This window comes from Daucus carota, chromosome 5 (assembly GCF_001625215.2).
Source record: "Daucus carota subsp. sativus chromosome 5, DH1 v3.0, whole genome shotgun sequence".
Lineage (NCBI taxonomy): Eukaryota > Viridiplantae > Streptophyta > Magnoliopsida > Apiales > Apiaceae > Daucus > Daucus carota.
The window spans coordinates 2,831,542-2,859,187 of NC_030385.2; the positions used below are offsets into that span (position 1 = coordinate 2,831,542).

Sequence of the window (27,646 nt, forward strand, 5' to 3'; positions counted from 1 at the left end):
CATCCATATATAGTCACACTAGTCTCACTTTAAATAAATTATTTTCCCTTACAATTCTGGTTAAAGATGTATCTTCTCAAGATCCTCAATGCACAAAATCGAGTTAATTGGTTAAAAAGATGTAAGTGTATAAATCATATGATTTGCTGAAATGCTAAAGAAGATGAAAGTGATCTATATATCATATGATTTGTTAAAATGCTAAACACATATTGCTAACATTATTGTATAACAAATCACAAGTAAAGAAAAGAGTTACAAAGAGAGATGTATGTCATTACTTTTATGAATTCCTTGTTATGTCATCAATACTATAACAATTTCATATAATTATAGATTTTTGAGTTCTCATCTTCCCCAATTTTTATGCAAATTGGTGAGCTATTAGCATTTCTAACAATATTGATTTTCTTTTTTTTTCCCCACCCTAAATGGAGGACATGACGATGATTATATAATTTGCCGATTAAATCATAAGATTAAGTATATGATGGAACTTTTAGCAAAATACAAAAGACAAATTCACCATTTGTTAATTATCTTTTTTAAATAAATCATCACAAAAACCTCTACAAATTTTGTTTATTTATCTTTTTTAAGTAAAGGAGCACCAAAACCTATACAGATTCGGCTAGAAAACAAGTTTAATCATCTTGATTTTTTGTTCTACATCTTATAAGGATAAATGCACATACGGTTGAATCAGATGTTGTCTTTAGGAGATGAATTAAATGACAAAGAGTTAAATCATAAGTTATCTTTAGAAGATGAACTAAATGACAAAGAGGGTAAGAAATTAAATACTCACCTCATTAACATTTGAAAATGGTGCTTGCTATCGAGGGTTTCTTCCAAACTGCATTTTCCTCCTTTGTATGGCCGCTTTTGTTTGGAACTGCACAAGATTTATAAAGAATTAGGGTTTGAGGCGTACTACTGTGAGAAATGTGTTTATAAAGAAGATGTATTAGGCTTGTTATGATGATTGTATGTCCTCCATTTTATTTTATATTTATAATAAATATGAAAAATAAAATTTCCTACTTCACTTTTTTTTTGTTAAATCAAATAAAATCGCTGATTATAAAGTATTTTAAATAATTAAATTTATAAATTTACATAATACTATATATGTATTTAAGATATCATATTTTTTTATTTCACATATTTAAATAATTTATTTATATCATTATCTAATTAAATTTAAAATGTTAATTTACCTATATATAATATTTTACTTAATAAAATACATGATCAGTAAACTATAATATATTTTCAAAATATGTATTAGATAAAAAAATGTATAGTGTATATAATATATCTTAAAATAAAAATAATAACAATTTTAAAGAGTGAGTATTAACTTAAAAATATATGTATGTAGTTATGTAGGCAATAGCCCTGTGAAACTTTTGGCGACATGGGTTGTATAACTACAAATTATAGACTAATGCTTATCATTATGAAAATACAATTTCCAACTAATAACACCATAACAATCAAACATAAGGATGACGAGAGATAAGTCTTGAGCTATGTGAACATCATGGCCTATTAAAAAAAAATCATTAAAGTATGAATGGGACATAAACAAGAACTTCAGTTCAACCAAAGCACAACCATCAAAAGAAAACTCTAAAGAAAAACCCAATATTGTAATTTAGACATGGGACAACATAGGACCAAATTAAAACCATATAAATGGAAAACTACTCTTGTCATAATTTAGAATGATAAAAGGCCAAGCACTTAATGCAAATTTAACTTCCAGAATTTGTTGAAATTTGGGATGAAGTACAAAGGTGAGTCAGACAATTAAAGACGCTTAACATGAGCCAACAGTCTTTGAAAATAGTAATCAAAGTGCCTGACTTTGAAAACCTTTGCTACAAGTTGAAACCTTGGAGTATCCTTTTCAGTAAAATAAGTAAACTTGAGAACTACCACCTCAAGAGACATCCTCCAATATGAAACTGTGGAGGCTCATAAAATTTGGGACATAAGTGAGGGCATCAAATGTGTCCAAGTCACCATCGGGGTAAATGTGATCTATGTTGCAAAGTTTGATGTTGAGGATGATAAGTGAACAATTGAAAGATCTCAGAAAACGTACAATAAAATAGTCCCATCTTTGATAAGTGATGAGCTCTTTACTCCAACTGTCTTCCACTCCATAGTCTCTCATCAGCCAAATGGCAAGTTTAGACTACGGTGTGTTATCACATATGCACAAGCAACTTTTAAGGACTTCGAATAAGCTCCTAATAAAAGCATGCCCACTACCTCAAGGAGCTGCTATTAGCTGATATATTTCTTTGTCCAAATCTAAAGAAAATATAATTTTATCCACATAAGCTAACCAATGGAGGTTCCTACTAACATAGAAACCAATATCAAATCCACTTATATTAAAGGGGATATGCACTAGATCTCTCCATGTGGCTGTTCCAAGTGTGTAAATCCACTTATATCAAATCCACTTATATTAAAGTGTTTAATCTAGTATACAAAAAAGTTAGAGTGAGGGTGTATTAACACAAACATGATATATATAAATATTAACACATTTACAAGCTAATTCAGAAATTCATTATTGATATGGTGTTGAGCTTTTGCATCCTTAGAAGTTAGATGCTAATAATTTTTGGCCATTAATCTGTCACCACGCAATGAGTCGAAATATTGTTATTTCAAATCGTAAAATCTAATAGCAAGATCTAATACAATTATGAATTATATTCACAAATTATGACTAGTATTTTGAGCGAAGTTATTACTCGGAAGCATAGGTGATGGAATTGTTTATTACAGGGTTTATGTATTACCATGCATTACTCGGAAGCATAGGTGATTGAATTGTTTCTTACAGGATTATGTATTACTCGGAAGCATAGGTGATGGAATTGTTGATGTAATCTATACTATACTATAATAAGCTAACATGCCAAGCATAAGTGATGGAATTGTTGATGTAATCTATACTATACTATAATAAGCTAACATGCCTATAATTTGTAATCCAACTTTTTAGTTATAATTTTTGATTTGGTACTCTCAACTAAAAGTCTACCACAAGTCTATCACTCTTACATTGTTAAAGAGTTTCAAATACTAAAAACACTCGTGATAATGTATTATCATATAATATTTCCTAAAAAAATTGTGATGATGTTTAAAAAAAATTATAAATATATATTTTAAATATAATCCGGGGGTCAATATAATTTAATTAAAATTTAATTCATTAATATTAAAATACTAATAAAATGATATTAAAATTTTAATTATAACTAATAAATTACGAATTATATTACCGTCCGTGCTTCGCACGGGTTAAAGGCTAATTATTATAAAATAGAAAGGTAAACATATAAATTAAACAAAAAATCCACTTCTCACTTTCACATGAAATTGTCATAATCATGAACTACATTTCAAGAAACAAAATGCTACATTATCCTCAATTTCTCACAATTAGCCAGACCCACCCACAACTAGATGCATACCCGACACAAAATTCCACCAAAGATTGGTCCAAACCTACTAAAAAGTTGGTATACATTGGTTATCTGATTGTTCATATAAATACCCAAATACTCTTTAGCTAACCGTTGTGGGATGTAATTAAATATATGTTTATGTAAAAGATTAAGAAGTAAACAATATATGATTTTATGTGAGATGGTAAACCACTAGACGATGGGAGCACACATATTTTACATTTTAAATGGAGGTTTTCTAATTCGAGTCCGAGTCATATGCTGTTGGTAATTCCGTCATTTTCTAAATTTTATGTGTCATCCATTACGGTAGGTTGGTTATGATGAAAAACACGGCGAGTACCCATGATAAGTTTTACTTGACATCATTCTTTCTACCGTATCGGCCTATTTCATAAATAACTCAAGACTTCTAAAACCAGTATAGCTAAATAGCATGATTCATGTCTTTAATGACTCAATCAAATAAAGTAAATCGTTGGTTTTCGTGCTTCTTATGCAAAAAATATAACATACTAATGATATATATATATGATTCGGGAATATGGAAGGATAATTAATAAACAAAAGTAATAATTAACATTGATTTTAATCCTATGAATTACAGGGTTCACATTATAAATAAAATAAGTTATTCTGAAGAAAAAACCCAATTTTGGACAAGTCAACAACTTTCCTAAGAAATGGCCAACGACACACAACATGATAAGGTAACTATTTTACACTATGATTTGATATCGTTTTTATTATTTTTCGAGAAACATTAATATTTTATAATTATTCTCTAATTAGCAGATGTAAGTTGTTGTAATACTGCAAGTCAACCTTAAAATAATAACAAAATTCTTTAGTTATCTAAATCTTTTATAACATTATAATGCATCATTTTTAAATTTAACTTCTTTTAATATGAATTTATTTGTAACTATTGGAAAATACTTATAAACAATACAACTACGAACTAAAAGGCGTTTGAGTGCAAAATATTTCTTTTTTATACCTAAAAGAAATTCTGTACACAACCTTTCTAATTGATCTCGAACAAGTTTCTTCAAAGAGATAAATTTTTCCAATAAATTAGTCCTCACTCTTGATTAAGAATCTCCTCAAATCCGCCCGTACAGAAATTCGAGTTTGATTCTGAGTTTGCTGCTTGACACAGTCTCCGGTCTCCTAATTACTCACTTTGCTAAATTCAGATAACATGGTACTTGCTTTGGAGGCTTCTTCAAACTAATTTGTTTTGCGGGTGTACGCGGCACTTACATTCAGAAATGCATGCACAATGTTTATAAAGTAATTAGGATTATTTGGTCTCCTCATTGCACGAGCGAGCAATTTCACAACTCGATAAAAGATCTGTGTATATTTTATCTTGTCATTATCAACTTATTGACATTGATCAAACATTGTATGTGTAGTCAATAGTGGACATGACCAGAAGCTCACTTAAAAGGAAAAACAACAGTCACACAAGCCAAAACAAAAAAAAATGGAGGTATAATACATGATGGAGGAATCAATTATCAAACGTCAATAAGATATAGGTCAATCACCATTAAATATGATTAGAATTTAACAACAACAAGTTCATTCTATGTAATAGATTGCTTCTAGAATTTGATTTGACTTCTTGAAAAACAATTTAACCCTTCATTTTAATTGGGACTCTTTTGACTTTTCCTTGCTCAAATTGACTCAATTTTGATTGAAATAATTGTATTTTCGGTAAGATAAAATTTGATGAATAAAATTTGAGATAGGCTCTTAAGCTTTTATTGAATGTCATTTTATTTATAATAAATTATTTAACATCAAACTAATTATCATTAAATAATAAAAATATCATAGTCTTCGATTTTGATTTCTAAACATTTCAAATCGGGATTCAAAACTAGCGAAATCACTAGCTCATGTGAGAGGTGGAGAAGTTTGTATGGGTATGTGGGTGAAATACCGTATTCATATAATGGTTTACCATCAGTCTCTGCCATCCACCTCAAGTTTAGGAATAAAAATAAGAGTATCCTGATCCGGAATAAACGAAAGGGCGATTTAACTAGCGGAAACTCTTGAAACGAAAATGGCTGTAATATATAAGATCCAATTGAGCGCATTATGGGGAGCGGTGCCTCTTTATCGGGATTCAGCCCTTATAAATTTATAAACACCTAAATTCATACCTCAAAAGTGTGAATATACTGCAACCTTAAACGGTAATCAACCACCTGCAGATGCAGCATGTTGAGAACTTGCAGTCAATTGCTTGAACGTGGAAAGCAACTAAACTGTAAAACTATAAAGTACATCAACCTTCTCGGCCACATTAAACCCTAGGAGCCTTAAAAAAGTATTAACATAGATATGGAAGTTTAATATATTAAGAAACAAATTAACATCCACAGGAATATATAAAATACAAATGGAACTCAAATGTGAGATAAATATGAAACTTGAAAGTGGAGCATACAAACACTAAAACATTCAGTGAACCAAGTTGAAGGACTAAAGCACTAAAACATTCTCCAGCATGAAAGTACTCCTGAGACTTACAAAACTTGGGACATAAACCATGGCATTATACGTCTTATAATCTCCGTCGGGGAAAGTGTGGTCTTGCGTAGTTGTCGTACCAGGATGATAAGTGAACAACTCATGCTCCTCGCAATACATTAAAATAGTCCCATCTTTCAATACTTTCAGAGGGTAAACTTCCTCATCTAGCGTACCCCAATATAAGAAATCAGTATGAATGACGATTTCTTTACTCCAACTTTCCGTCACACCATAATCTTTCATCACCCAAATGGCAAATTCAAGGTCTGGCGTGTTATCACATACACACAAGCAACCTCCTAGGATTCCTAAGTTCCTATAAGTTGTATAGCCAACAACTTGAGGAACAACAGGACCTGCAGTTAGTTGAAATGATTCTCTTTCAAGATCAAAAGAACACAACCTTTCGTCATCGGCAGTCTCTTTTTGATGACTTGCTAACCAATGAAGGTTGCCACCAACACAGATACCATCACCATATCCACCAATATAGAAGGGAACATGTCCTAGATTTTTCCACATGCGTGTTCCGAGCGTATAAACCTCGCATCCTAACTCATATGAGCCCTCACTTGCTGAAAAACTACCCTTATAAAAGCGGACAACCTTGTATTGGTCGCTGGATTCGACATACCCAAAGCCATGATGTAATGTAGGATGCGATTTTCCAATGAACTTCTGATCCGGAATGAATATGCACTCTCGTGTAATTGGATTGCATATACAAATTGTTTTCTCGGACCCTAAACAAATTAACCCATTAATCGAACCACTCAACCACATAACACCGTCCTCGAGACCAAGTCTTGGCATAAATTTCATCAAAGGGTACTCATGATGAATATCATGATGGTCAGCTTTGTCGTTAAGTTCCGCCATTTTAAGGATATCAACATATGGGTTGCTCAGTCCTTGGTGGATTATAATCCCTGCAGCGGATCTTGGTAGATGCAGATTAGCAAAATAAGGTTCCGCGAGTATTTTGCGCCATCTTTTGCATACACTTCGGCAACGGAATATTGTCTTGATGGGAACTCTTGAGAAGACTTCAGCCAGAAGCTCTGATGGTAAATTCATAGTGGATGAGTCACCGCACACCTTCCGCAAAGTAGAATGCATCCTTTCTTCGGCAAACAAGATATACAATTTCTTCTTCAATCCCGAAAAAGTAACTGAATTATGCTGCAAATTCACCTATTAGTGAACATAATTCAAATTTTCACTTATCCCTATTATTATATAATAAATCACGCCTAATCACAAAACTAATAGAGTGATAATATTCTCATAATATAATCTCGACATCAATTTGCATCTTGCCCCAAAGATTACCGATGTGGGCTCTACAGATCCACACCTCGATCCCAATACCCAAAAATACGATTTTGAGTGAGGGGTATTGACAAAAACATGATAAAAATATTTTAACACACCAAGACAGTAAATCATTATTCAATAATCACTTACTTCAAAAACAACCACAGTACCATATGTTATACATCGAAGTAAAAGAAGTATACAATTCAGAAATTATACCTCAAAAAAAGAACTTGGAGAATAAAGTAGAGTTAAAACTATGGTTTCGAGCAGGGACAAAAGCTGATGCAGTGAAATTGCTATTATAGGGTTAACGTTGAATGCGTTTCACTTTCCGCTACTTGCCTGTGACGTATAAAGTCAATATCATTTATGTTACTAGTAATATAAACAACGTTTTTTACCGCCTTGAATATAAATTATATAAATAACAATAACAATATATAATCCCACTTCAAACCCCACATGAAAATGATCCCAGTGAGTAATGTTAATAGTAATCCAAAGGAGTTACAGCAAAAAGAAAAAAGCTATTCTATCTTCATTTTCTCAGAATCAAGTCAATCATGTGAATCTAACGTTATCTAATCCATCATTAGATGATATCACAAGGAGCACATAAATTCAAGTTTTTAATGAGTAATGAGCATATACTTTTACATCTTAGATGAAGGTAATTTCTTCGAGCTATGAGCCCTGTTTTTTAATTTTTTGTCATCCACTATTGTAGTCACCAGCGCTCTACTAAAATGATGCAGACTACAAACTATTGCATAGAAGAAACATAAACCAACACCCTCAATACATAAACCAACACCCGCAATTTTTGAATATTGGCTAAATCCACCAAATAATTACAATGCACAACTTTCTCTATGTTCCTCTTGCCTATCCTGCCCTATATCACATACAACTCTGACCTCAAGGTAGAATACAAATCATGCCCTATATCTCTATGGTAGAATACTTTCTCCTAAATTTCTTGCTTTATATGCAAATCAGATTGACATGCTAGTTATTAAGAAAAGATAATAACATTAAGCAACTATCCTATACAGAAATTATGATTATTCATTATTAGTTTATTGGGTTCACAGAATACACCAAATAAATCTCCATCTTCTATCAAAGAAGATTTCCATCTTCTATGTAAAGGAAGTACTATTAGAATATCTTATATACATCACATATAATCCCTATAGATTAAGGTCTCTAGGAAACTTCCTAACACAGCTCTTTCAACTAATAATTATGAAGTTGGATATTTAATCGTATTCTGTAGAATAATTATATCATGACATCCATATATAGTCACACTATTCTCACTTTAAATAAGTTATTTTCCCTTACAATTCTGGTTAAGGATCTTCTCAAGATCCTCAATGCACAAAATCAAGTTAATTGGTTAAAAAGATGTAAGTCTATAAATCATATGATTTGCTGAAATGCTAAAGAAGATGAAAGTGATCTATATATCATACGATTTGTTAAAATGCTAAACACATATTGCTAACATTATTGTATAACAAATCACAAGTAAAGAAAAGAGTGACAAAGAGAGATGTATGTCATTACTTTTATGAATTCCATGTTATGTCATCAATACTATAACAATTTTATATAATTGTATAATTATAGATCTTTGAGTTCTTATCTCCCCCAATTTTTATGCAAATTGGTGAGCTATTAGCATTTCTAACAATATTGATTTTTTTCCCCCTCCCTAAATGGAGGACATGACGATGATTATATAATTTGCCGATTATATCATAAGATTAAGTATATGATGGAACTTTTAGCAAAATACAAAAGACAAATTCCCCATTTGTCAATTATCTTTTCTAAATAAATCATCACAAAAACCTATACAAATTTTGTTTAATTATCTTTTTGAAGTGCAGGAGCACCAAAACCTATACAGCTATAAAACAAGTTTAATCATCTTGATTTTTTGTTCTACATCTTATAAGGATAAATGCACATACTGTTGAATCATATGTTGTCTTTAGCAGATGAATTAAATGACAAAAAGTTAAATCATAAGTTATCTTTAGAAGATGAACTAAATGACAAAGAGGGTAAGAAATTAAATACTCACCTCATTAACATTTGAAAATGGTGCTTGCTATCGAGGGTTTCTTCCAAACTGCATTTCCTCCTTTGTATGACCGCTTTTGTTTGGAACTGCACAAGATTTATAAAGAATTAGGGTTTGAGGTGTACTACTGTGAAAAATGTGTTTATAAAGAAGCTGTATTAGGCTTTGTATTAGGCTTTGTATGATGATCGTATGCCCTCCATTTTATTTTATATTTATAATAAATATGAAAAATAAAAATTCCTACTTCATTTTTTTTGTTAAATCAAATAAAATCGTTAAGTATAAAGTATTTTAGATAATTAAATTGATAAAATTATATAATACTACATATGTTTTTAAGTATCATATTTCTTATATTTCACATATTTAAATAATTTATTTATATCATTATCTAATTAAATTTAAAATGTTAATTTACCTATATATAATATTTTTATTTAAAAAAATACATAATCAATAAACTATAATATATTTACAAAATATGTATTATATAAAAAAGTGTATATGCATTTAATATATCTTAAATAAAAAATAATAACAATTTCAAAGAGTTAGTATTAGCTTAAAAATTTATGTATGTAGTTATCTAGGTAATAGCCATGTGTAATTTTTAACCACATGGGTTGTATAACTACAAATAATCTACTAATGCTTATAATTATAAAAATACAATTTTGAACTAATAACATCATAAAAAATTGTTGTATATAAAATACACACATATATGTCTGTATATTTGAAACTATAATTCATTGTTATACTATAAATATGTTTTTTTAATAATTAGACTTGTATGAACAAATCTAGGGATGAGTGACAATTAAACATGAGAACCACAAGAGATAAGCCTTCAGCTATCTGATCATCATGGCCTATTAAAAAAATACTATTAGAGTATGAATGGCACATAAACAAGAACTTCAGTTCAGCAAAAGCACCACCATCAAAAGAAAACTCCAAAGAAAAAACCCAAGATTGTAATTTAGACATGGGACAACATAGGACCGAACTACAACCATATAAATGGAAAACTACTCTTGTCATAATTTAGAAAATATTTTTGAAGGAGAAAATAGCCCATCTTCCCCAAGTTCATCATCAAGTTCTTATGAAAGCCCAATCAGAAAAACAAGAAGTCTCGGGGAATTATATGATGTAACTGATGAAGTTGAGTTAGATGAAGCCGTATACTTTGCTTTTTTTTTTGCAGGTGAAGATCCAATTTCTTTTGATGATGCAAATCAAAAGGGAGTATGGAAAGAGGCAATGAAAGATGAAATCAAGTCAATTGAAGAAAATAAAACGTGGGAGCTTACTGAATTGCCACCACATAAAAAATCTATTGGAGTGAAGTGGGTTTACAAAACTAAGATGAATCTCGATGGCACAATCAACAAGCACAAGGCAAGGTTGGTCGCGAAAGGATATAAGCAAAAAGAAGGAGAAGATTTCAGGGAGGTGTTTGCTCCAGTGTCGAGGCTTGAAACTGTTCGATTACTCATTTCTCTTGCTACCCAAAATAATTAGAAGGTGTGTCAGATGGACATAAAATCTGCGTTCTTGAATGGATTTCTCAATGAAGAAGTTTACGTCGATCAGCCGCCTGATTTTGTCAAGAAAGGAGAAGAACATAAGGTTTATAAACTGAAAAAGGCTTTGTATGGGCTAAAACAATCACCCCGAGCTTGGTACAGTCGTATCAGTTCTTATTTAGAAAAACATGGATTTTACAAATGTCCATATGAACATACTCTCTACATCAAAACCAATTCTGAAGGAAATTTCATGGCTGTTAGTCTTTATGTTGATGATCTTATCTTCACCGGAAATAACTTGGGGATGTTAAATGATTTTAAGCACATTATGATGAGGGAATTTAAAATGACTGATCTTGGAGAATTACATCATTTTCTTGGAATTGAAGTGCATCGATCCAAGGAAGGAATTTTTATTTCACAAGAAAGCTATGCAAAAGAGGTTCTAAAGAGGTTCAAAATGGAGAATGCAAATCGAGTCTCTACTCCCTGTATTACAGGTTTGAAGTTATCCAAGGAAGGTGAAGGAAGATTGATAAATTCCACCATTTATAGAAGTCTTATTGGAAACTTGATGTATCTAACTTCCACAAGACCAGACATCATATATGTGGTTAGTTTGTTAAGTAGATTCATGGAGAGACCTTATTCCAATCACTGGGAGGCAGCAAAAAAAATTCTGAGATATGTTAAGGGAACCATTGATTATGGAATTTTTTACCAGGCTAATATTACTGTTAACCTTATTGGTTATACTGACAGTAACCTAGCAGGAAGTATTGATGATAGCAGAAGCACTTCTGGTTCTGTATTTCATCTTGGAACTGGTGCTATATCATGGAGCTCAAAAAAACAACAGGTTGTAGCGCTTTCTACAATGGAAGCAGAATATATCGCTGCATCTTATCCTGGATGTCAACTAATTTGGTTGCGTGGAATTTTGGACAGCCTCAAAGAAAAACAGAATAGGGCTACTACTCTTTACTGTGACAACAGATCTGCAATTTCAGTAGCGAAGGATCCAGTTCTTCATGGACAGACAAAGCACATTCGCATTCGTTATCATTTCTTGAGGGAGCTTGTAAGCGAAGGTGATGTTAATGTTGAGTATTGTAAGCTAGAAGATCAAATGGCGGATATTTTCACGAAGCCTCTTGGCGGACAGGTATACAAGAGAAATGTTGAAAGCCTGGGAGTAAGGAGCAAGTTTAATTTAGGGGAGGCATTGTTGGAAAATAAATAAATTAACTTGCAATGTTTATCTAATATCTATTAAATATAATGTGTCCTAATTATTGTAAACTCATGGAAAGGTGAAGTGTCAGATGAGAGGAATAGTTATATCCTACAGTTATGAATGTGATCAGTATATATAGTGTTCTCTGGAGTTGTATCGGATGGTGAAAAATCAATAAAAGTCTCCTTTGTTCTTGTTTCTTTTATTTTTACAAGTTTTTACACACACAAATACATTGGGCTTTCGGTGGTGATAACATCCACTACAACAAAATCGGGTATTTACGACGGAAATTAAACCTTATATCGGTCATAAGTTCAACCATAAGGTAACTACGAACAGAATCTGCTATGAACATTGTTCGCAAGTTTGGGAGAAAAACTAAAACTTGTGACGGAATATTTCCGTCGTAAATTTAAATCTATATATTTCAAGAACGTACTATACTCTTGTCATTTTTATATATAGCATTCAAAATAGGCCTAATACTTGTCCTCACAAACATTTTAACTAGTAGAAACCACCCCAACAAATAAATCAATCTGCAATATCATAATATCATCAAATAACATTGTAACAAATATTTGTATACAAGCAAAAAGCTAAAGTTAGCTGTGGCCAAGCTCACACGGATTTACGACGGAAATTAAACCTTATATCGGTCATAAGTTCAACCATAAGGTAACTACGGACAGAATCTGCTATGAACATTGTTCGCAAGTTTGGGAGAAAAACTAAAACTTGTGACGGAATATTTCCGTCGTAAATTTAAATCTATATATTTCAAGAACGTACTATACTCTTGTCATTTTTATATATAGCATTCAAAATAGGCCTAATACTTGTCCTCACAAACATTTTAACTAGTAGAAACCACCCCAACAAATAAATCAATCTGCAATATCATAATATCATCAAATAACATTGTAACAAATATTTGTATACAAGCAAAAAGCTAAAGTTAGCTGTGGCCAAGCTCACACGGATTTGTTTCCAGGCTCCTCCCAAAAGGCCTCATACTAATGGAGTTGTTTGGCTGCTTATATTCAAGACAAATCTTTTTTATCTTTTCGATGTGGGAATTGGGTTGAACCCACTGCTCACTCCAAGCCTGTTGATCTATTCTCCTCCTTAGCTTGAAACATCTCTTCAGCAACAACGGGTGACCATAAAGAGGACAATGACAAGAATTCAGGTCACAGACTCAAAACTACGTCAGGATAAGTCAAATAATGCTGCAAATTATATGATATTGTGGAGCTTTGTATGTGTCACCTTTCAACCATGTAAAAATAAAGTGTAATTGTATTGCTTAGAAAATAAAGACTTAGTTGTATGGAATGGTTTTGTTGTTTTGTGACACTTGACTGCTGACAATCTCCTTCACAAATCAAGTTAGAAAGGGCACATACATCAACATAAACCGCAACATGAAATTACAATTTACTACATTAGTGACACGGGCTCCTCCTTATAATCACCTTAATCAAAGATTCCTATATATGCTCAAACTTGAATATCAGGAGCACTCTCACAGATATAGAAATACAAAATTAGTTAGGAAAAAATATCATTCCATTCATACCCGTGCACGACACTCAAAATTTCATTTCTTTCTGATCTTTACTTAATACAGCATACACTTCCTCCTGATCACCTGCAATATATATTGACAAATATATAAGATATTAATAAATATCTAGAGTAACAATTGTTGGAAACGTGTATGGACCTTATAACGAAACTTTGATAATATTAAGATGCAAACACACAACTAATTGTATATTAATGTAACACGCAGCTACAATACTCATATGTTCTTACACAGAGATAGCACACGGCCTTTTCACTCAGAGCTTCAGCTCTTCTAAATTTCTCTCTACAACTGCTGTTGTAGTTTTTCTCAGTGTGTTATTTGTTCTTCCTCTAGCAGCGTTATATATAGGTTACAGTAGATTACAACTTGTAACACATATTTATTGCTGCTCTAGACTTTTATCAGCCTCCATCTTTGATGACCTGGAGAATGCTGCAGATTGTCACCAGCTTGTGTTAAAGAGATCCCACCTTATATCCGGGAGCTATGTTTCTTTCTTTGATCTCTCTCATATAACAGTCCATACATTCAAGTCTTCATTGTAACTAGCTGCTTTATTTTCTTCCGTTGATACTACTACATCTATACATCTTATACACACCCAGCTGTTATTTATGACTTAAGTCCTACTTGCTTAACAGGATAACATTTGCATTAATATCAGCTGCTAATATGGTCTTCCATGTTATCTGGTACACACAAGCTGAACTCCAACACTTACTTAATAGCCAACCACTTATTCTCTGCATATATTCTTGCAGCCTACCATAATTTCAGGATCACCTGGTTATTATAATTAATACTCCCTCCCTCCTTTTTTACATGTCCATTTTGCTTTTCGAGGAGTCAAACTGACCAATTTTTGACTAAACATTACAGATTATCTATACATTATTTCTAAAATCTGAAAGTTGCATATTAAAATAGATAAAATATACTTTCTAATGGTATAATTTTCATTATTTTTCTCAATCATCTGATACATGTAAATTTCAGTCAAAATATAGTCAATTTGACCAGTCAAAAGTCAAAATGGACATGTAAAAGGGGACGGAGGGAGTACGAGTTTGAATTCTAACAACAATTTATAGCAAATTCGCAACAAAAAAAACATTGATGTATACATACCGAAACATATAAAAGGGCATTTTCTAAAACAGTGTATAAGGCAGGTTTGATCGGTTCCTCCACAGCCTACACATCCGTACAATATAACACAGTGTCGACAGCATTTATCGGCAGAAACTTTGATAATGCTTCCGGACATTAGTATACCAGCATCAATAGTAAAGCAAAATGACAGTTTTACACATTTGTGTGCCATATATGGTACTGATATGCACTCGTTTACACTCTCAGTAATAATTCTACTGATAGAGAAAAGACAATGGGAACTTATTTATACTATTCAGATACAACAAATTAAGAAATGGAGGGAAAAACTGTGGATTCATGATTATATATTTGCTTCGCGAAATACTTTATTGCTCTTTTAAATTTACCTTTACAATTATAATGTCAGCACATTTCAGCACTATTGCAAATCCGAGACAGAGCTACTATTAGCTGAACATGCATGCAGTTTTTCATGTACTTGCACTCAGACCTGAGATTTTTGCTTGGTATTGGATGATCATCAAAACAGAATTATCCTGACTCAATTAGATTTTTTTTTAGGCAGAGTATACTAATTCTGATAGTGAGATGCATCATGCAAGAACAGCCCTTGGAAAGTTGGATCATGATCCATTTTGTGGCTTCTCCTATCACTCTAAGGTTTTTAGTAGAGCTAGTCATCAAGAGAAACTACTCCTAATTGCCTTGATGACCTTATGGATAAATGAAGTAAAACATATGAACACAAACATATCAACGCCCGCGTGCATTAGTTCTATGTAAATATTATGGTGTAAAAACATAAGGAAGTCTGAGGATCGTTAGTCACTATGTCAAAATATTAATTCAATTATGTTTTAGTTTTAATTAAAACATTTACTTGGCATTTCTGATATCATACAAGCGCATAGAGTCATCCTTATAGCTGTAACCAGTAGATCTGCAGTGTGATTACCTAGAGTATTAGGATATGGAGGCTGTTAGTATATTTGTGAAACTTAAAATTACTGACCTCAAATGGTCTTTCTTTTGTATCTGATGTCTGCAAAGCTACAGTCCTCTCAATATCATAAATTAATGCATAGAGATTTTACTGTACTTCTCTTCATTTTTATTCAGGGTTTTGTTGAGGATCAATTTGGCTTAGGTTAGATTGCCAGAGCAGTTGAGGAAGGAATTGTTGTGATCAAGCCTATGGGGATGATGATTTTCAACATGGGAGGCCGTCCAGGACAAGCTGTTTGTAAACGCTTGTTTGAGAGGCGAGGGGTCCGTGTTGACAAGCTTTGGCGGACTAAGATTCTTCAGGCAAGTATAAACCTTGTAGTAAAAAAAACTTCTATACCAGAACTGCACACCTTACGAACATTATTGTTGCAGGCTGGTGACACAGATATATCGGCTTTGGTTGAGAATGAAAAAAACAGTCCACATCGTTTTGAGTTTTTCATGGGGTTGGTCGGAGATCAGCCTATATGTGCTCGAACGGCATGGGCTTTGGCAAGGCTGGTGGCAGGATTTCTCATGCCACTATGTCTTACATAACAAATCTCTGTTGCTTTTTTTAGACATCAACACTACAGTCTATGCCTAGTATCAATTATTTACTTTTCATACTCTCAGTTGCTACTATGGCTTACATAACAATATTATAAAAAAATATAGGATTTCATAAAGACTCCACCCCAATCATTTTATTCAATGTTGCTAGAGTTAGGAATGAGCAAAAGTTGAGAAAACCATATTTACCTTACAAACTGGCATGTGGATCTTTTCAGCAGCAGACATAGATCAGAAAGTTCATTTAACAAAGTAAATCTCATCCATATTGCTGACTTCTATTAGCTTCTCAGCTAGTTCAACAGAAAAACAAAAGACAACTCCCTACTTCTATTATAACTCTACTATTGGGCCAGCTAAGCGATCCTAACTCCACAATAGTACGAGTCCGCTTTGGGCCTAGCCCGCACGGCTTTGTTTTTGGGCACCTCTCAAAAGGCCTCGTTCTATTGGAGTTGGTCTGGCTGCTTATATTCTAGTTTTCTGCCCCTCCCACAACCGATGTGGGACAACTCCTAACATCTACATCAAATATGCATCTCTTAAAACTACTCCCTACTTCCACGTCTAGATAAAACATGCCGCAACTAATTCAAATATGCAGTACACCAACCCAACTGATTACAAAATAAAACGAAGCAACTAAATACAAGAAAGATAAAACTTTAAAACAATAAACAACTTTAGATTAATTTCCAGACAATCTCCCAGCCCCCTTAATCTAAACTTGTCTCAGGCAATCCTTCCCGCCTGTATGGCTTTTAATCTGAGCCTGTATGGCTATTAAACTGAGACTATATGGCTCTTGTTTGCCTATGTGACAAATCACGTCATTGCCTTCTGGCACTATACTTATTTACCCGTTTGGCACCTTTTATTTGCCCGTCTGGGACATTGGTTTTATGACTTCTTATTTGCCCGTCTTGCACTCACTTATGTCTATAATAAGGCTAGTTCATCATCCTCGATATGTGGAAGGTTCACTTCTTGTCTCTTCTCTCGTTCCCGTCGTGGTTTACAACATTCTGAAGCATAGTGACCCATGATGTTATTGTTAGGATCAGGCGCTTACTAGTTGCTCTAAAAGCATGAGCTTATAGAGAAGGTGCTACCTTATTTCCTTATACATAGCACGTTGCAAGCGCCCGTGTTCGTGTAGGGAGATGCTGGACACAGAGCATGCCTACCAGGCATCCCACCTGCGACGCACGAATGCCTTCCTTGGGAATCGAACACGCGACCTCGCTCTGATACCAAGTGTAGAAACTAATTTAATGTATAAATATATATATAAAAATTGCTTAGTATAAACTGAGAAACGAAAAGCTAAACATTGTAGCTCGGAAGACTTGCTTATTATTCACTGAATACTAACATTAATATATGTAGAGAGACTCTTGCTTGTTAGATAACAATCGAGAGGCCACATTCCTAAAAATACGTTGCACACAACTAATCCTAAAAGAAACAAAACACTACTAATATACTGCAGTAGATATAGCTAAACTTCCTAAGGATAAAACCTCAAAACAAACAACCTATCAATTGATTTATCATGCAGCTATTTCTATGCCTTAACTAATAATTTAAACAATAAATAAATAAGATCGTAAGTTCAAGATTAAATTCCAACAGTTGCAGTTTTAACATTTTATCAACTCTTGTCACGGGAATAACCACCTCTAACTCTTTGATTCTGAGATGCCATGAGAAGTTGTCCACCTACGCTCTCGTTCCTGCCCTTCATCCTTTCCGCGTGAGCCTTGAGACAACCTACTACCTCTTCAATTGTCATCACCTTGTAACATCCATGCTCGATTTGTTTCATCATTTCTGATATATTCTTTAGGTGTTACTGAAATATTTTAGAAATTTCTTTAAACTTATCGAATTAGAGTTTCATTTTAAAATACATTCTATTAACTTTCCGTATACATCTATGCATACTTGTTGGAATTATGATTCAAAATTGTAACCGAAATATTAATTAGTTGATTTTGTTTTAATGTTGATTGATTGGAGAAATATTTGTAATTGATTAGGCTATATGAGTGGCACTAATCATGCTTATTTGTTTGATGTTAGCTCTGTATAAAGAGCTTTTTTGATTAATAAAATAATAAGTTTCCATGTCTCTCCTATAAGCTTCCACCTAATATATTACATCCCTCTCCCTCTTGTATCTTGAAAACCAACAAATGGTATCAGAGCTTCAATGATCTTAAGGGATCTGTCAATGTGAGTTCATCACTTCCGCCATGAGAAGTTCAAGCTGGTGGAGGATTGAATCTGAGAGGGAGATGCAACCTCTTGGATACTATCCAACACTAAATGAAATAAGGGATTTTGAAGACGAGTCAACCAAACCTCCCGAGAAAGAACATGAAGGGGGTCAAGAGGATCAAATAACAAGAGGCACCAAGATGAGTGTGGTAATGATAAGAAAATTGTTTGTGGAGAGAAGTGCTCCACGTTTGTGAAGAGAAGTGCTTCACGGTTGTGGAGAGAAGTGCTCCACGTTTGTGGTGAGAAGTGCACCACGTTTGTGAAGAGAAGTGCTTCACAGTTGTGGAGAGAAGTGCTCCATGCTTGGTGATGATGAGAAGTACATCGTCATTTTCAAATTCCGAATAAAAATTACAATTTCGAATCAAGAGGGAGTGTTGGAATTATGATTCAAAATTGTAACCGAAATATTAATTAGTTGATTTTGTTTTAATGTTGATTGATGGGAGAAATATTTGTAATTGATTAGGCTATATGAGTGGCACTAATCATGCTTATTTGTTTGATGTTAGCTTTATATAAAGAGCCTTTTTGATTAATAAAATAATAAGTTTCCATGTCTCTCCTATAAGCTTCCACCTAATATATTACATCTCTCTCCCTCTTGTATCTTGAAAACCAACAATACTGAAAGGCATAATGCTACCAAGTTTACATTTTAAATAATCTTCTTTGTCCTCTTGATATCTATGACCGGGATCTTTAAAAAATCGCATAATGTATCTGGATTAGTAAGTTGATCGTAGTTATTTAGCTTCTTTAAAGGTTCTGTTAGACCAAGGCCTTGTTAAGAGTCCAAACTTACGGACCTTCATATAAAACTGCCTGTAAATAGCCTGGTGTTACTTGCAATCTTGTAGTGCTTCGATGCTATCTGAAAAAATAGAATAGCTTCTTTTTTTTTTACTACGTATAGTGCATAAAAGACCTTCATGGCCTGATAGAAGTGTGATGGGGTCTAGTAATCTTACTTCACTACGTCAATCTGAGGTCTCAAAGAGGGTTTAAATTTCACTGACTAATCATTAATAAAGGCTGTAAAAGGATAACGTAGGGGTATATATCAGTTAAGATTCTAAAAAAACCCATACAATATTATATGGAACAAACTTGACACCCTTATATTATTTTCAAAAATACTAAGTTATATGTATGATTTCTAATGTTGAACAAGTGTAGTACAAAAAAAAAAAAAAAAGAAATCTCATATGTTAGAATATTTAAACTCTACTTGTCACCAGGTGCACATTGAATATGAAAATTATATGGACAAAGAGCAGGTGCTCCTAACAAAGTTATTGATAATCTCACACCATATTTGAGACTCTACGATGAAAATGTTGATGATCAGTAATTTGAAAACATATTGTTACCTTTGTTTTGTGTCTAGAGCAGTTGCTCATAACAAAAATGGATCCTAGAGCAGTTGCTCGAGTGTTTGTAGGTTATTCAAACACAACCAAAGGTTATAAAATTTTTAACCTTCAAACTCATTTCATCATTTTATCCAGAGATGTGACCTTTCATGAATCACAATTTCCTTTCAAAATACTCTTCCAATCTCATCAGTCTCGGCCTCAATTCCTTGATGATAGTTTCATACCTTCTATTCCCTAATTAACAGTCCATCATGAAGATCCTTCCCTTCCCACAAACAATGATACAGTTATTGACCTATCTACACATTGGTGTAACCTGATTTCATCATCAAAGATTCCTATCACTAAACTCTGTCTCATATAAGAACCAAAATATTACCTTGAGGCTGCTCAGCTTCCTGAATGGCAAGAGCCCATGGAAAAAGAATTAGCTGCTCTACATGGTAACAAAATCTGGGAATTGGTGCCTTTACCACCTCGTAAAAAGGCTATAGTTTCTAAATGGTTATATAAAGTGAAATTGAAGGCCGATGGCACACTTGAAAGGTGCAAAGCTAGGTTAGTAGCAAAAGATTATAACAAGAAGCATGGGGTAGAATTTGATGAAGTTTTCTCTCCAGTTGTCAAGATGTGTACTATTAGGTGCATTATTTCTCTAGCTGCAAGCAAACGTTGGAAAGATGAGTACTGTTAGGTGCATTATTTCTCTAGGTGCAAGCAAATATTGGAAATTACATCAATTAGATGTACATAATGCTTTTCAACGTGAAGATTTAATGGAGGAAGTGCATATGAAAGTTCATGATGGATTTGACCATTTAATGAATTATATATGTTTGCAGATTGATAAAATCCATCTATGGCTTAAAAGACAGGCCTCCAGAGTTTGGTTTGGTAAGTTGACAACTGAGTTGCTTAATCAAGGTTTCACTCACTCCAAAAAAGATTACAGCTTGTTCATATCTAAGCATCACCATAGTATCACCATCATAGCTATTTATATGATGATAACGGGTAACAATGAGGAGCATTTCATCTCTATCAAACAGCACGTGGACGACAAATTTGGCATACGATCTAGGATCACAACATTATTTTTTGGGTATTGTCCTTAGTCAAAAGAAGTTCACAAATGAACTACTTTAAATGAGCACTGTTGATTGTTTCCAGAAAGTAGTCACTCCATTACCTCTACATCTTCAGCTCAATTCTAAGATGGTAAGATATTTCTTGATCCAGAACTCTAAGATTGTAGCAATAGTTTTTTTTTGTTGCTAAGTTTGTGGGGGAGAGATTATCCTGCCATTTGTTCTGCAACGTTTGCGTGAGTTTTTTCTTTTCAGTGTCGGTTTCTGCGAGATACGACAACATGTCTAAAAAATGAGAAGATGCAGGTATGTTAATTTCTTGTGGATCATAAATTATCATACTTTCATCGGATGTGTGTCTCATGGTCATGGGAATCAATTAATTAATCTATGTTTGCAGGATATTTTGTCTTCACAATGTTCCACCAATTTGATTGTATGTTATGTGTCAAAATGTTGTTGATAAATTATTCGCAATAATGGAGTTGTTATTTTGCATTGTGTCTTCATATGATGTTCTGCAATTGAAAGCACAAGAAAGGAGGTCATTCTGCAATTGAAAATAGGGGCATATCGTTGCACATCATCGGTGATGTTTTGTACGCGGAAAGGTTTTGCCGTCTAAAATTGGACCGTAGTTTTGTAGAGTTTTATACCATATAGCAGAGCTCTGTTTTGCAGGACAAAGAAGTTGCAGAAGGGTATCAGCCCCCATTAATTTACAAATCGAAACTGTCGAGCCAATCCACGTGTTGTAGCAGTTGTGATACGCACGTTTGTTTAGGAACGTATGTTTAGGAATTACTACTGAGTTCTTAAAAATTAAAATAAATTAACTGCTTGTGTACTGCAAACCGTGGGATTAGGATACGATCCAACGGTGATAAGAGAGGACTCCAACGACTCTAAAATAAATGGGTTTCTAAGGTGCCAAACTTTTGTCTATAAATATATACTAACCTTTAACCGTGCTTCGCACGGGCAGTTATATAGTTCGTAATTTATTATTTGTAATTTAAATTTTAACATCATTTTATTAGTATTTTAATATTAATGAATTGAATTTTAATTAAATTATATTAACCAACTGATTATATTTTCTCACGAAAATTTAGATTTTACAATTTATTATCTATTTATAAATATTTTACTGTTATTAATATGTGATAATTTATAGGAATATTTATAAATATACCAACTTTTTAGAAATTATTTACAAAAATACTGTCAAGTTATTTTTTTTAAAAAAATACAATTTTTTTCCAAATTATTTACAAAAATACGACTTACAACTTCTGCAACCTCATTTGCAACCTCAGTTTGCATAAGTTGCAAATGAAGTTGCATAAGTTGCAAATGAAATTTCTCATTTGCAACTGTTGCAAATAGTGTTGCAAACGAAGTTGCATAAGTTGCAAATGAAATTTCTCATTTGCAACTGTTGCAAATGGTGTTGCAAACGAAGTTGCAAGTCGTTGCAACTGTTGTCAAATGTTCTTGCAAATGAAGTTGCAGAAGTTGCAAGTCGTATTTTTGTAAATAATTTATAAAAAATAGTATTTTTATAAATATGGAAAGTTATTTTTGTAAAAAATTTCAAGAACTTAGGCAGTTATAAAAAAAGCCCTAATTTATAATTCAATTACTTTTAAATCAGATTTTTCATATTTCGTATATCTTCATATGTATGAAAAAAAATTATGTAATGATTCGTGTTTGTATTGAAATAGAGCATGAGTTAAAAAGATTTATATGAAGGTTCTTGTTAAAAAAAGATAATCAAAATTATATATTTATAATTTTATTTTTAACATCATTATAATTTTCTTTTATGAAATATTATATGATAACGTATTATCATGAGTGTTTTTAGTATTTGAAACTGTTTAACAATGTAAGAGTAATAGACCTCTACATGTTCTAAACTTGTAGTTGCAGAGGGAGAGTGTCAAACCAAAAATTATAACTGAAATTTTGGAATACAAATTATACCCATGTTGGCTTATTTGTATTGAAATAGAGCATGTTAGAGTTAAAAAAAAATTATATGAAGGTTCTTGTTGAAAAAAGATTTTCAAAATTATATATTTATAATTGTATTTTTAACATCATTATAATTTCTTTTATGAAATATTATATATATGATAACGTATTACCACGAGTGTTTTTAGTATTTGAAACTGTTTAACAATGTAAGAGTAGTAGAACTCCACATGTTGTAGACTTGTAGTTGCAGAAGAGAGGACCAAAACAAAAATTATAAATAAAATTTTGGACTACAAACTATACACATGTTGGCTTATTATTGTATGTGTGTGTGTCTATATATATATATATATATATATATATATATATATATATATATATATATATATATATATATAGTTCTACTCCAATACAAACCAAGCTAAAATACAAACTAAAAACTACTCACTCATCTACATTACCTACTTATATATAATAAGCGTAAGGGAGATAATTTGGTCGCATGGTCCTTTGGTCTAAAAGCTTATCATCCGTTGGATCGTATATTTGACAAATAAGCACCGTTAGATTAGAACAAAATTAAATTCTGTTCTATAAGGCAACTGATATCTACTTGCATTTTAATTCCTTTTCTGAATCCAAAACAAATTCTGTCTTTCAAGTGTTTTTGATTTTTTTTTATTACAAAATAAATATTTCCTACCAGAAATTTTTAGACAAATATTTAAAATCATGCAGACAACAAAGTTCTTTACCATAGAATTATATATTACTTTTAACTTTTAATAACTTGCCTCTTATAAGACATAGCCATATTCACCATTCCTCTCAACAATACAATATTTAAATCTATTCCATCATTTATATTTAGACCTTCGCATGTAGGGGCTCTTTTCACCCAGCAGAATAAAATTATTATGCAATGTCACAAGGTAAAGATCAGCACCAATCACACTTCCAGAGACCTAATTTGTATGCAACCAATCTATTTTTAGAGGTCAATTCCAAAAGATGACGCAAAGAAATATTAAATTTAAAATTCACATAAATATAATACACCCAAACACCGCTTAACACCAGCATATAATAACACATAGCTTTCAAAATATGAAATAATTATTCACGATTTCATTTACTTTAGGCAAATCCTACTTTACAGTTAAAATACAAAACCTGACAATTCTAACCAATAAACAGATCTCCTATCTCTTCACACTGCCTTTACTCCCCAATTTCAGTATTTCACTCTTGCCTACAATGTTATGTTATTATTGTTTAAACTAAACTTACTTTTACATGATTAACTTATAATGTAAATTTATTTCTTATGGCTTCACTTTTCTTATTATATATTTAAAACTCAGGTCACTTAATGACATATACACATGATCACTAACCTTAGAGCAAATCTCTTTGACCTTCGCGTGTAGGGGCTCTTTTCACCCAGCAGAATAAAATTATTATGCAATGTCACAAGGTAAAGATCAGCACCAATCACACTTCCAGAGGCCTAATTTGTATGCAACCAATCTATTTTTAGAGGTCAATTCCAAAAGATGACGCAAAGAAATATTAAATTTAAAATTCACATAAATATAATACACCCAAACACCGCTTAACACCAGCATATAATAACACATAGCTTTCAAAATATGAAATAATTATTCACGATTTCATTTAATTTAGGCAAATCCTACTTTAGAGTTAAAATACAAAACCTGACAATTATAACCAATAAACAGATCTCCTATCTCTTCACACTGCCTTTACTCCCCAATTTCAGTATTTCACTCTTGCCTACAATGTTATGTTATTATTGTTTAAATTAAACTTACTTTTACATGATTAACTTATAATGTAAATTTAATTCTTATGGCTTCACTTTTCTTATTCGAAAAACCAAATACAATATATATCTGGTCATATATACATGTGGGGAAAACTCAACACACTTCTATGCACAGGTCAGAAAATCTAAAACATCAGCAACAAAAAAATATAACAATCACACACATGCACCCCTGAATATCAATTGCCTCTAATATCAATCGCCTCCAAAAACAACACTTTAATCTCAGCATTTGTCAAATTATAAAACCCATTTACATTCTTGAACCTAGACATATATTTTAATTCAGAATGAGAATATGTCAATCCCGGTTAAAAATCACATCAAGAAAAGATTCAGCATTTCATTTCTCTTATTCCTATTCATGAGAAACAATAAAGATATATAAATCATTAATCATTGAATCCCTACAATTGGCAACCAAAATTAATAGATATAGATTACACGGGAGCAACAACTATAACACCAAGTCAGATTTGACTAACCCATTCGTTTGATTATGATTCTGATCCTTCCGATATAGGTGTGATTCAGATACTTGGAGAAGGTTCAGACTTGAAATGTATGGACTACGGCTTGGTCGGTGTCTCTTCCTGTCTTAATTCTTTATTTACTAGTATCTTAATTGGCATCATTTAATAATAACAAACATAAATAAATTTTCACCAAAAAAAACAAACGCAAATATATTCTGAATAATAATAAATTTTACTTAATTAATAACAAAATATATTTATCGGGCCTAGAAAACTATTCCTTACTAACCAAATTCGCAAAAATTAATATTACAAAATTTGTATAGTGTGCCTTATACGTCTAAGATAGAACAAAAAAAATTCTACCTAAATTACAATATAACATCGTAAAATGAATATATTTTTGGGCATATTTATTTGTACATATTAAAATGTTATAATCTTATTTATCTTCAACAATATAGACATATTAATCATGTTTAAATTCAAACTTTTAACGTATATATTATATATAAAAGTTAATAATTTAACATAAAAAATATTTATATTCAAGTATATATATAAATTATATACAAATATTCATTACATCATGCTATTGAATATTATTTTTATTAAAGACAAATATTTATAATTAAGTTACTCAAAGCTGTTAAATCATGAAAAACTTATATTTTGGATTCAATTCACCTAAAATTTAAGATAAAATTCTAAATTATACGAACATCATATAAAAAATATATCTTTTTACAACAGTTCTAACTTATAAACAAGTCATAAGTTCAAATTTTATTTGATTGAAAATTAAAATTTATTCTTTGTAAATAAATTTTTTAACACCATCTAAAATATATTTAAAAATTCATAATTAATTAAAAAGCACCCGTGCCTTGCACGGGCTATAAGCTAGTATATATACCTTATATATACACATACAATCTATATATATCATCACAATCATCCAATATATACTACCAAAGCCGCTACAACCATCAAATAACATCAATATATTCGATCATCAAAAATAGTGAATCACCAGATTCTGTCCAGATTCTATTCTCTGTTCTCTTTATTTCACTAATTTCTGAAGTAGTAATCACTAATCTCTAAAGCAGTAATCACTAATTTCTGAAGCGAATATCACTAAAATATATAGCAGCGACCAACGAATTTATTAGCAAATTTGCCGATTAGTGGGGCTGAGTGGAGGGGTGGCAGGGTGGTGGTCGGGATCGTGATAGCTGGTTGGATGATGGGTCATGCAAATGGGGTGCGTAGATAGTGTAAAATAGGAGGTTCTTAGTTTGTATTTTAAGAATGATTTGTATTTGATCACTAGCCTATATATATATATATATTATTTTTTAAAGTCTCAAACATTTTCTGCGGAGAATTCTAATTGCTTTTCTGGAAAACTTAATTTGTTATAATGCAAATTAAATTCATTGTACAGCAACTTTCGCATACATATTTAAATACTTTTTGGTAGAAATTAAAAATACATTTATTTTCCCCTAGTATTTCAATAATATAAATAAGATTGTTCGACACACCTCATCTAACAATTAGTATAACATTTAAGTAGTTTACGCTTGGTTTTTTACTTATAAATAGAATAGATTTAACATTTTGTGCAAGTTTTTACAAAACTTATATCAGAAGTCATCATACAATCATTACAAATTGTAAATAGTGAATTTGATTGAAAGAAAAAATAGATATATTAAATTTTAGTTTTAATGAAAATATCAGAATATACAATTCATCAAATAAAGTGTTTGTAGTGAAACAAAAATCAATACTAATCAAGTTACATGAACTCATTCAAATTAAATGATCTTGACGATAAAACTTTAACTAAAAAGAGAATAAAATAACTCTATTGAATGAATTTAATACAAGTTTTAGACCTAATATAATCAAATCCATAATGAATTATAATGATGTGATCATGAACGGCGATAATACCTAACATATAATAAAGAAAATTGATTTGATCTTATAACGAACTAATAAAAGAATGTAAATATATAAAATTGGAAATGATATATAAATATGCGTTCTTA

At 31.9% G+C, this 27,646-nt stretch overlaps 2 protein-coding genes and 1 long non-coding RNA gene across 3 annotated transcripts; 1 reads left to right on the forward strand and 2 right to left on the reverse strand.

The window, feature by feature from the left end:
* Window positions 1–6,005: 6,005 nt before the first annotated feature.
* LOC108221170 (F-box protein At3g07870) lies at window positions 6,006–7,175 on the reverse strand. Its single transcript, XM_017395067.2, has one exon. The coding sequence runs from the start codon at window positions 7,173–7,175 to the stop codon at window positions 6,006–6,008; it is 1,170 nt and encodes a 389-aa protein (XP_017250556.1).
* A 2,173-nt stretch (window positions 7,176–9,348) lies between these two features.
* Window positions 9,349–11,001, forward strand: LOC108221171 (uncharacterized mitochondrial protein AtMg00820-like). The gene is made up of 2 exons (XM_017395068.1): window positions 9,349–9,451; window positions 10,685–11,001. Exons 1-2 carry the CDS (start codon window positions 9,349–9,351, stop codon window positions 10,999–11,001), a joined length of 420 nt encoding a protein of 139 aa, XP_017250557.1.
* Window positions 11,002–13,129: 2,128 nt separating this feature from the next.
* Window positions 13,130–25,705, reverse strand: LOC108220023 (uncharacterized). The gene is made up of 4 exons (XR_001806648.2): window positions 25,593–25,705; window positions 24,656–24,768; window positions 13,832–13,903; window positions 13,130–13,393 (listed from the first exon to the last, which is right to left on the reverse strand). It is a non-coding gene; the product is annotated as an uncharacterized LOC108220023 (long non-coding RNA).
* Between the last annotated feature and the right edge of the window lie 1,941 nt (window positions 25,706–27,646).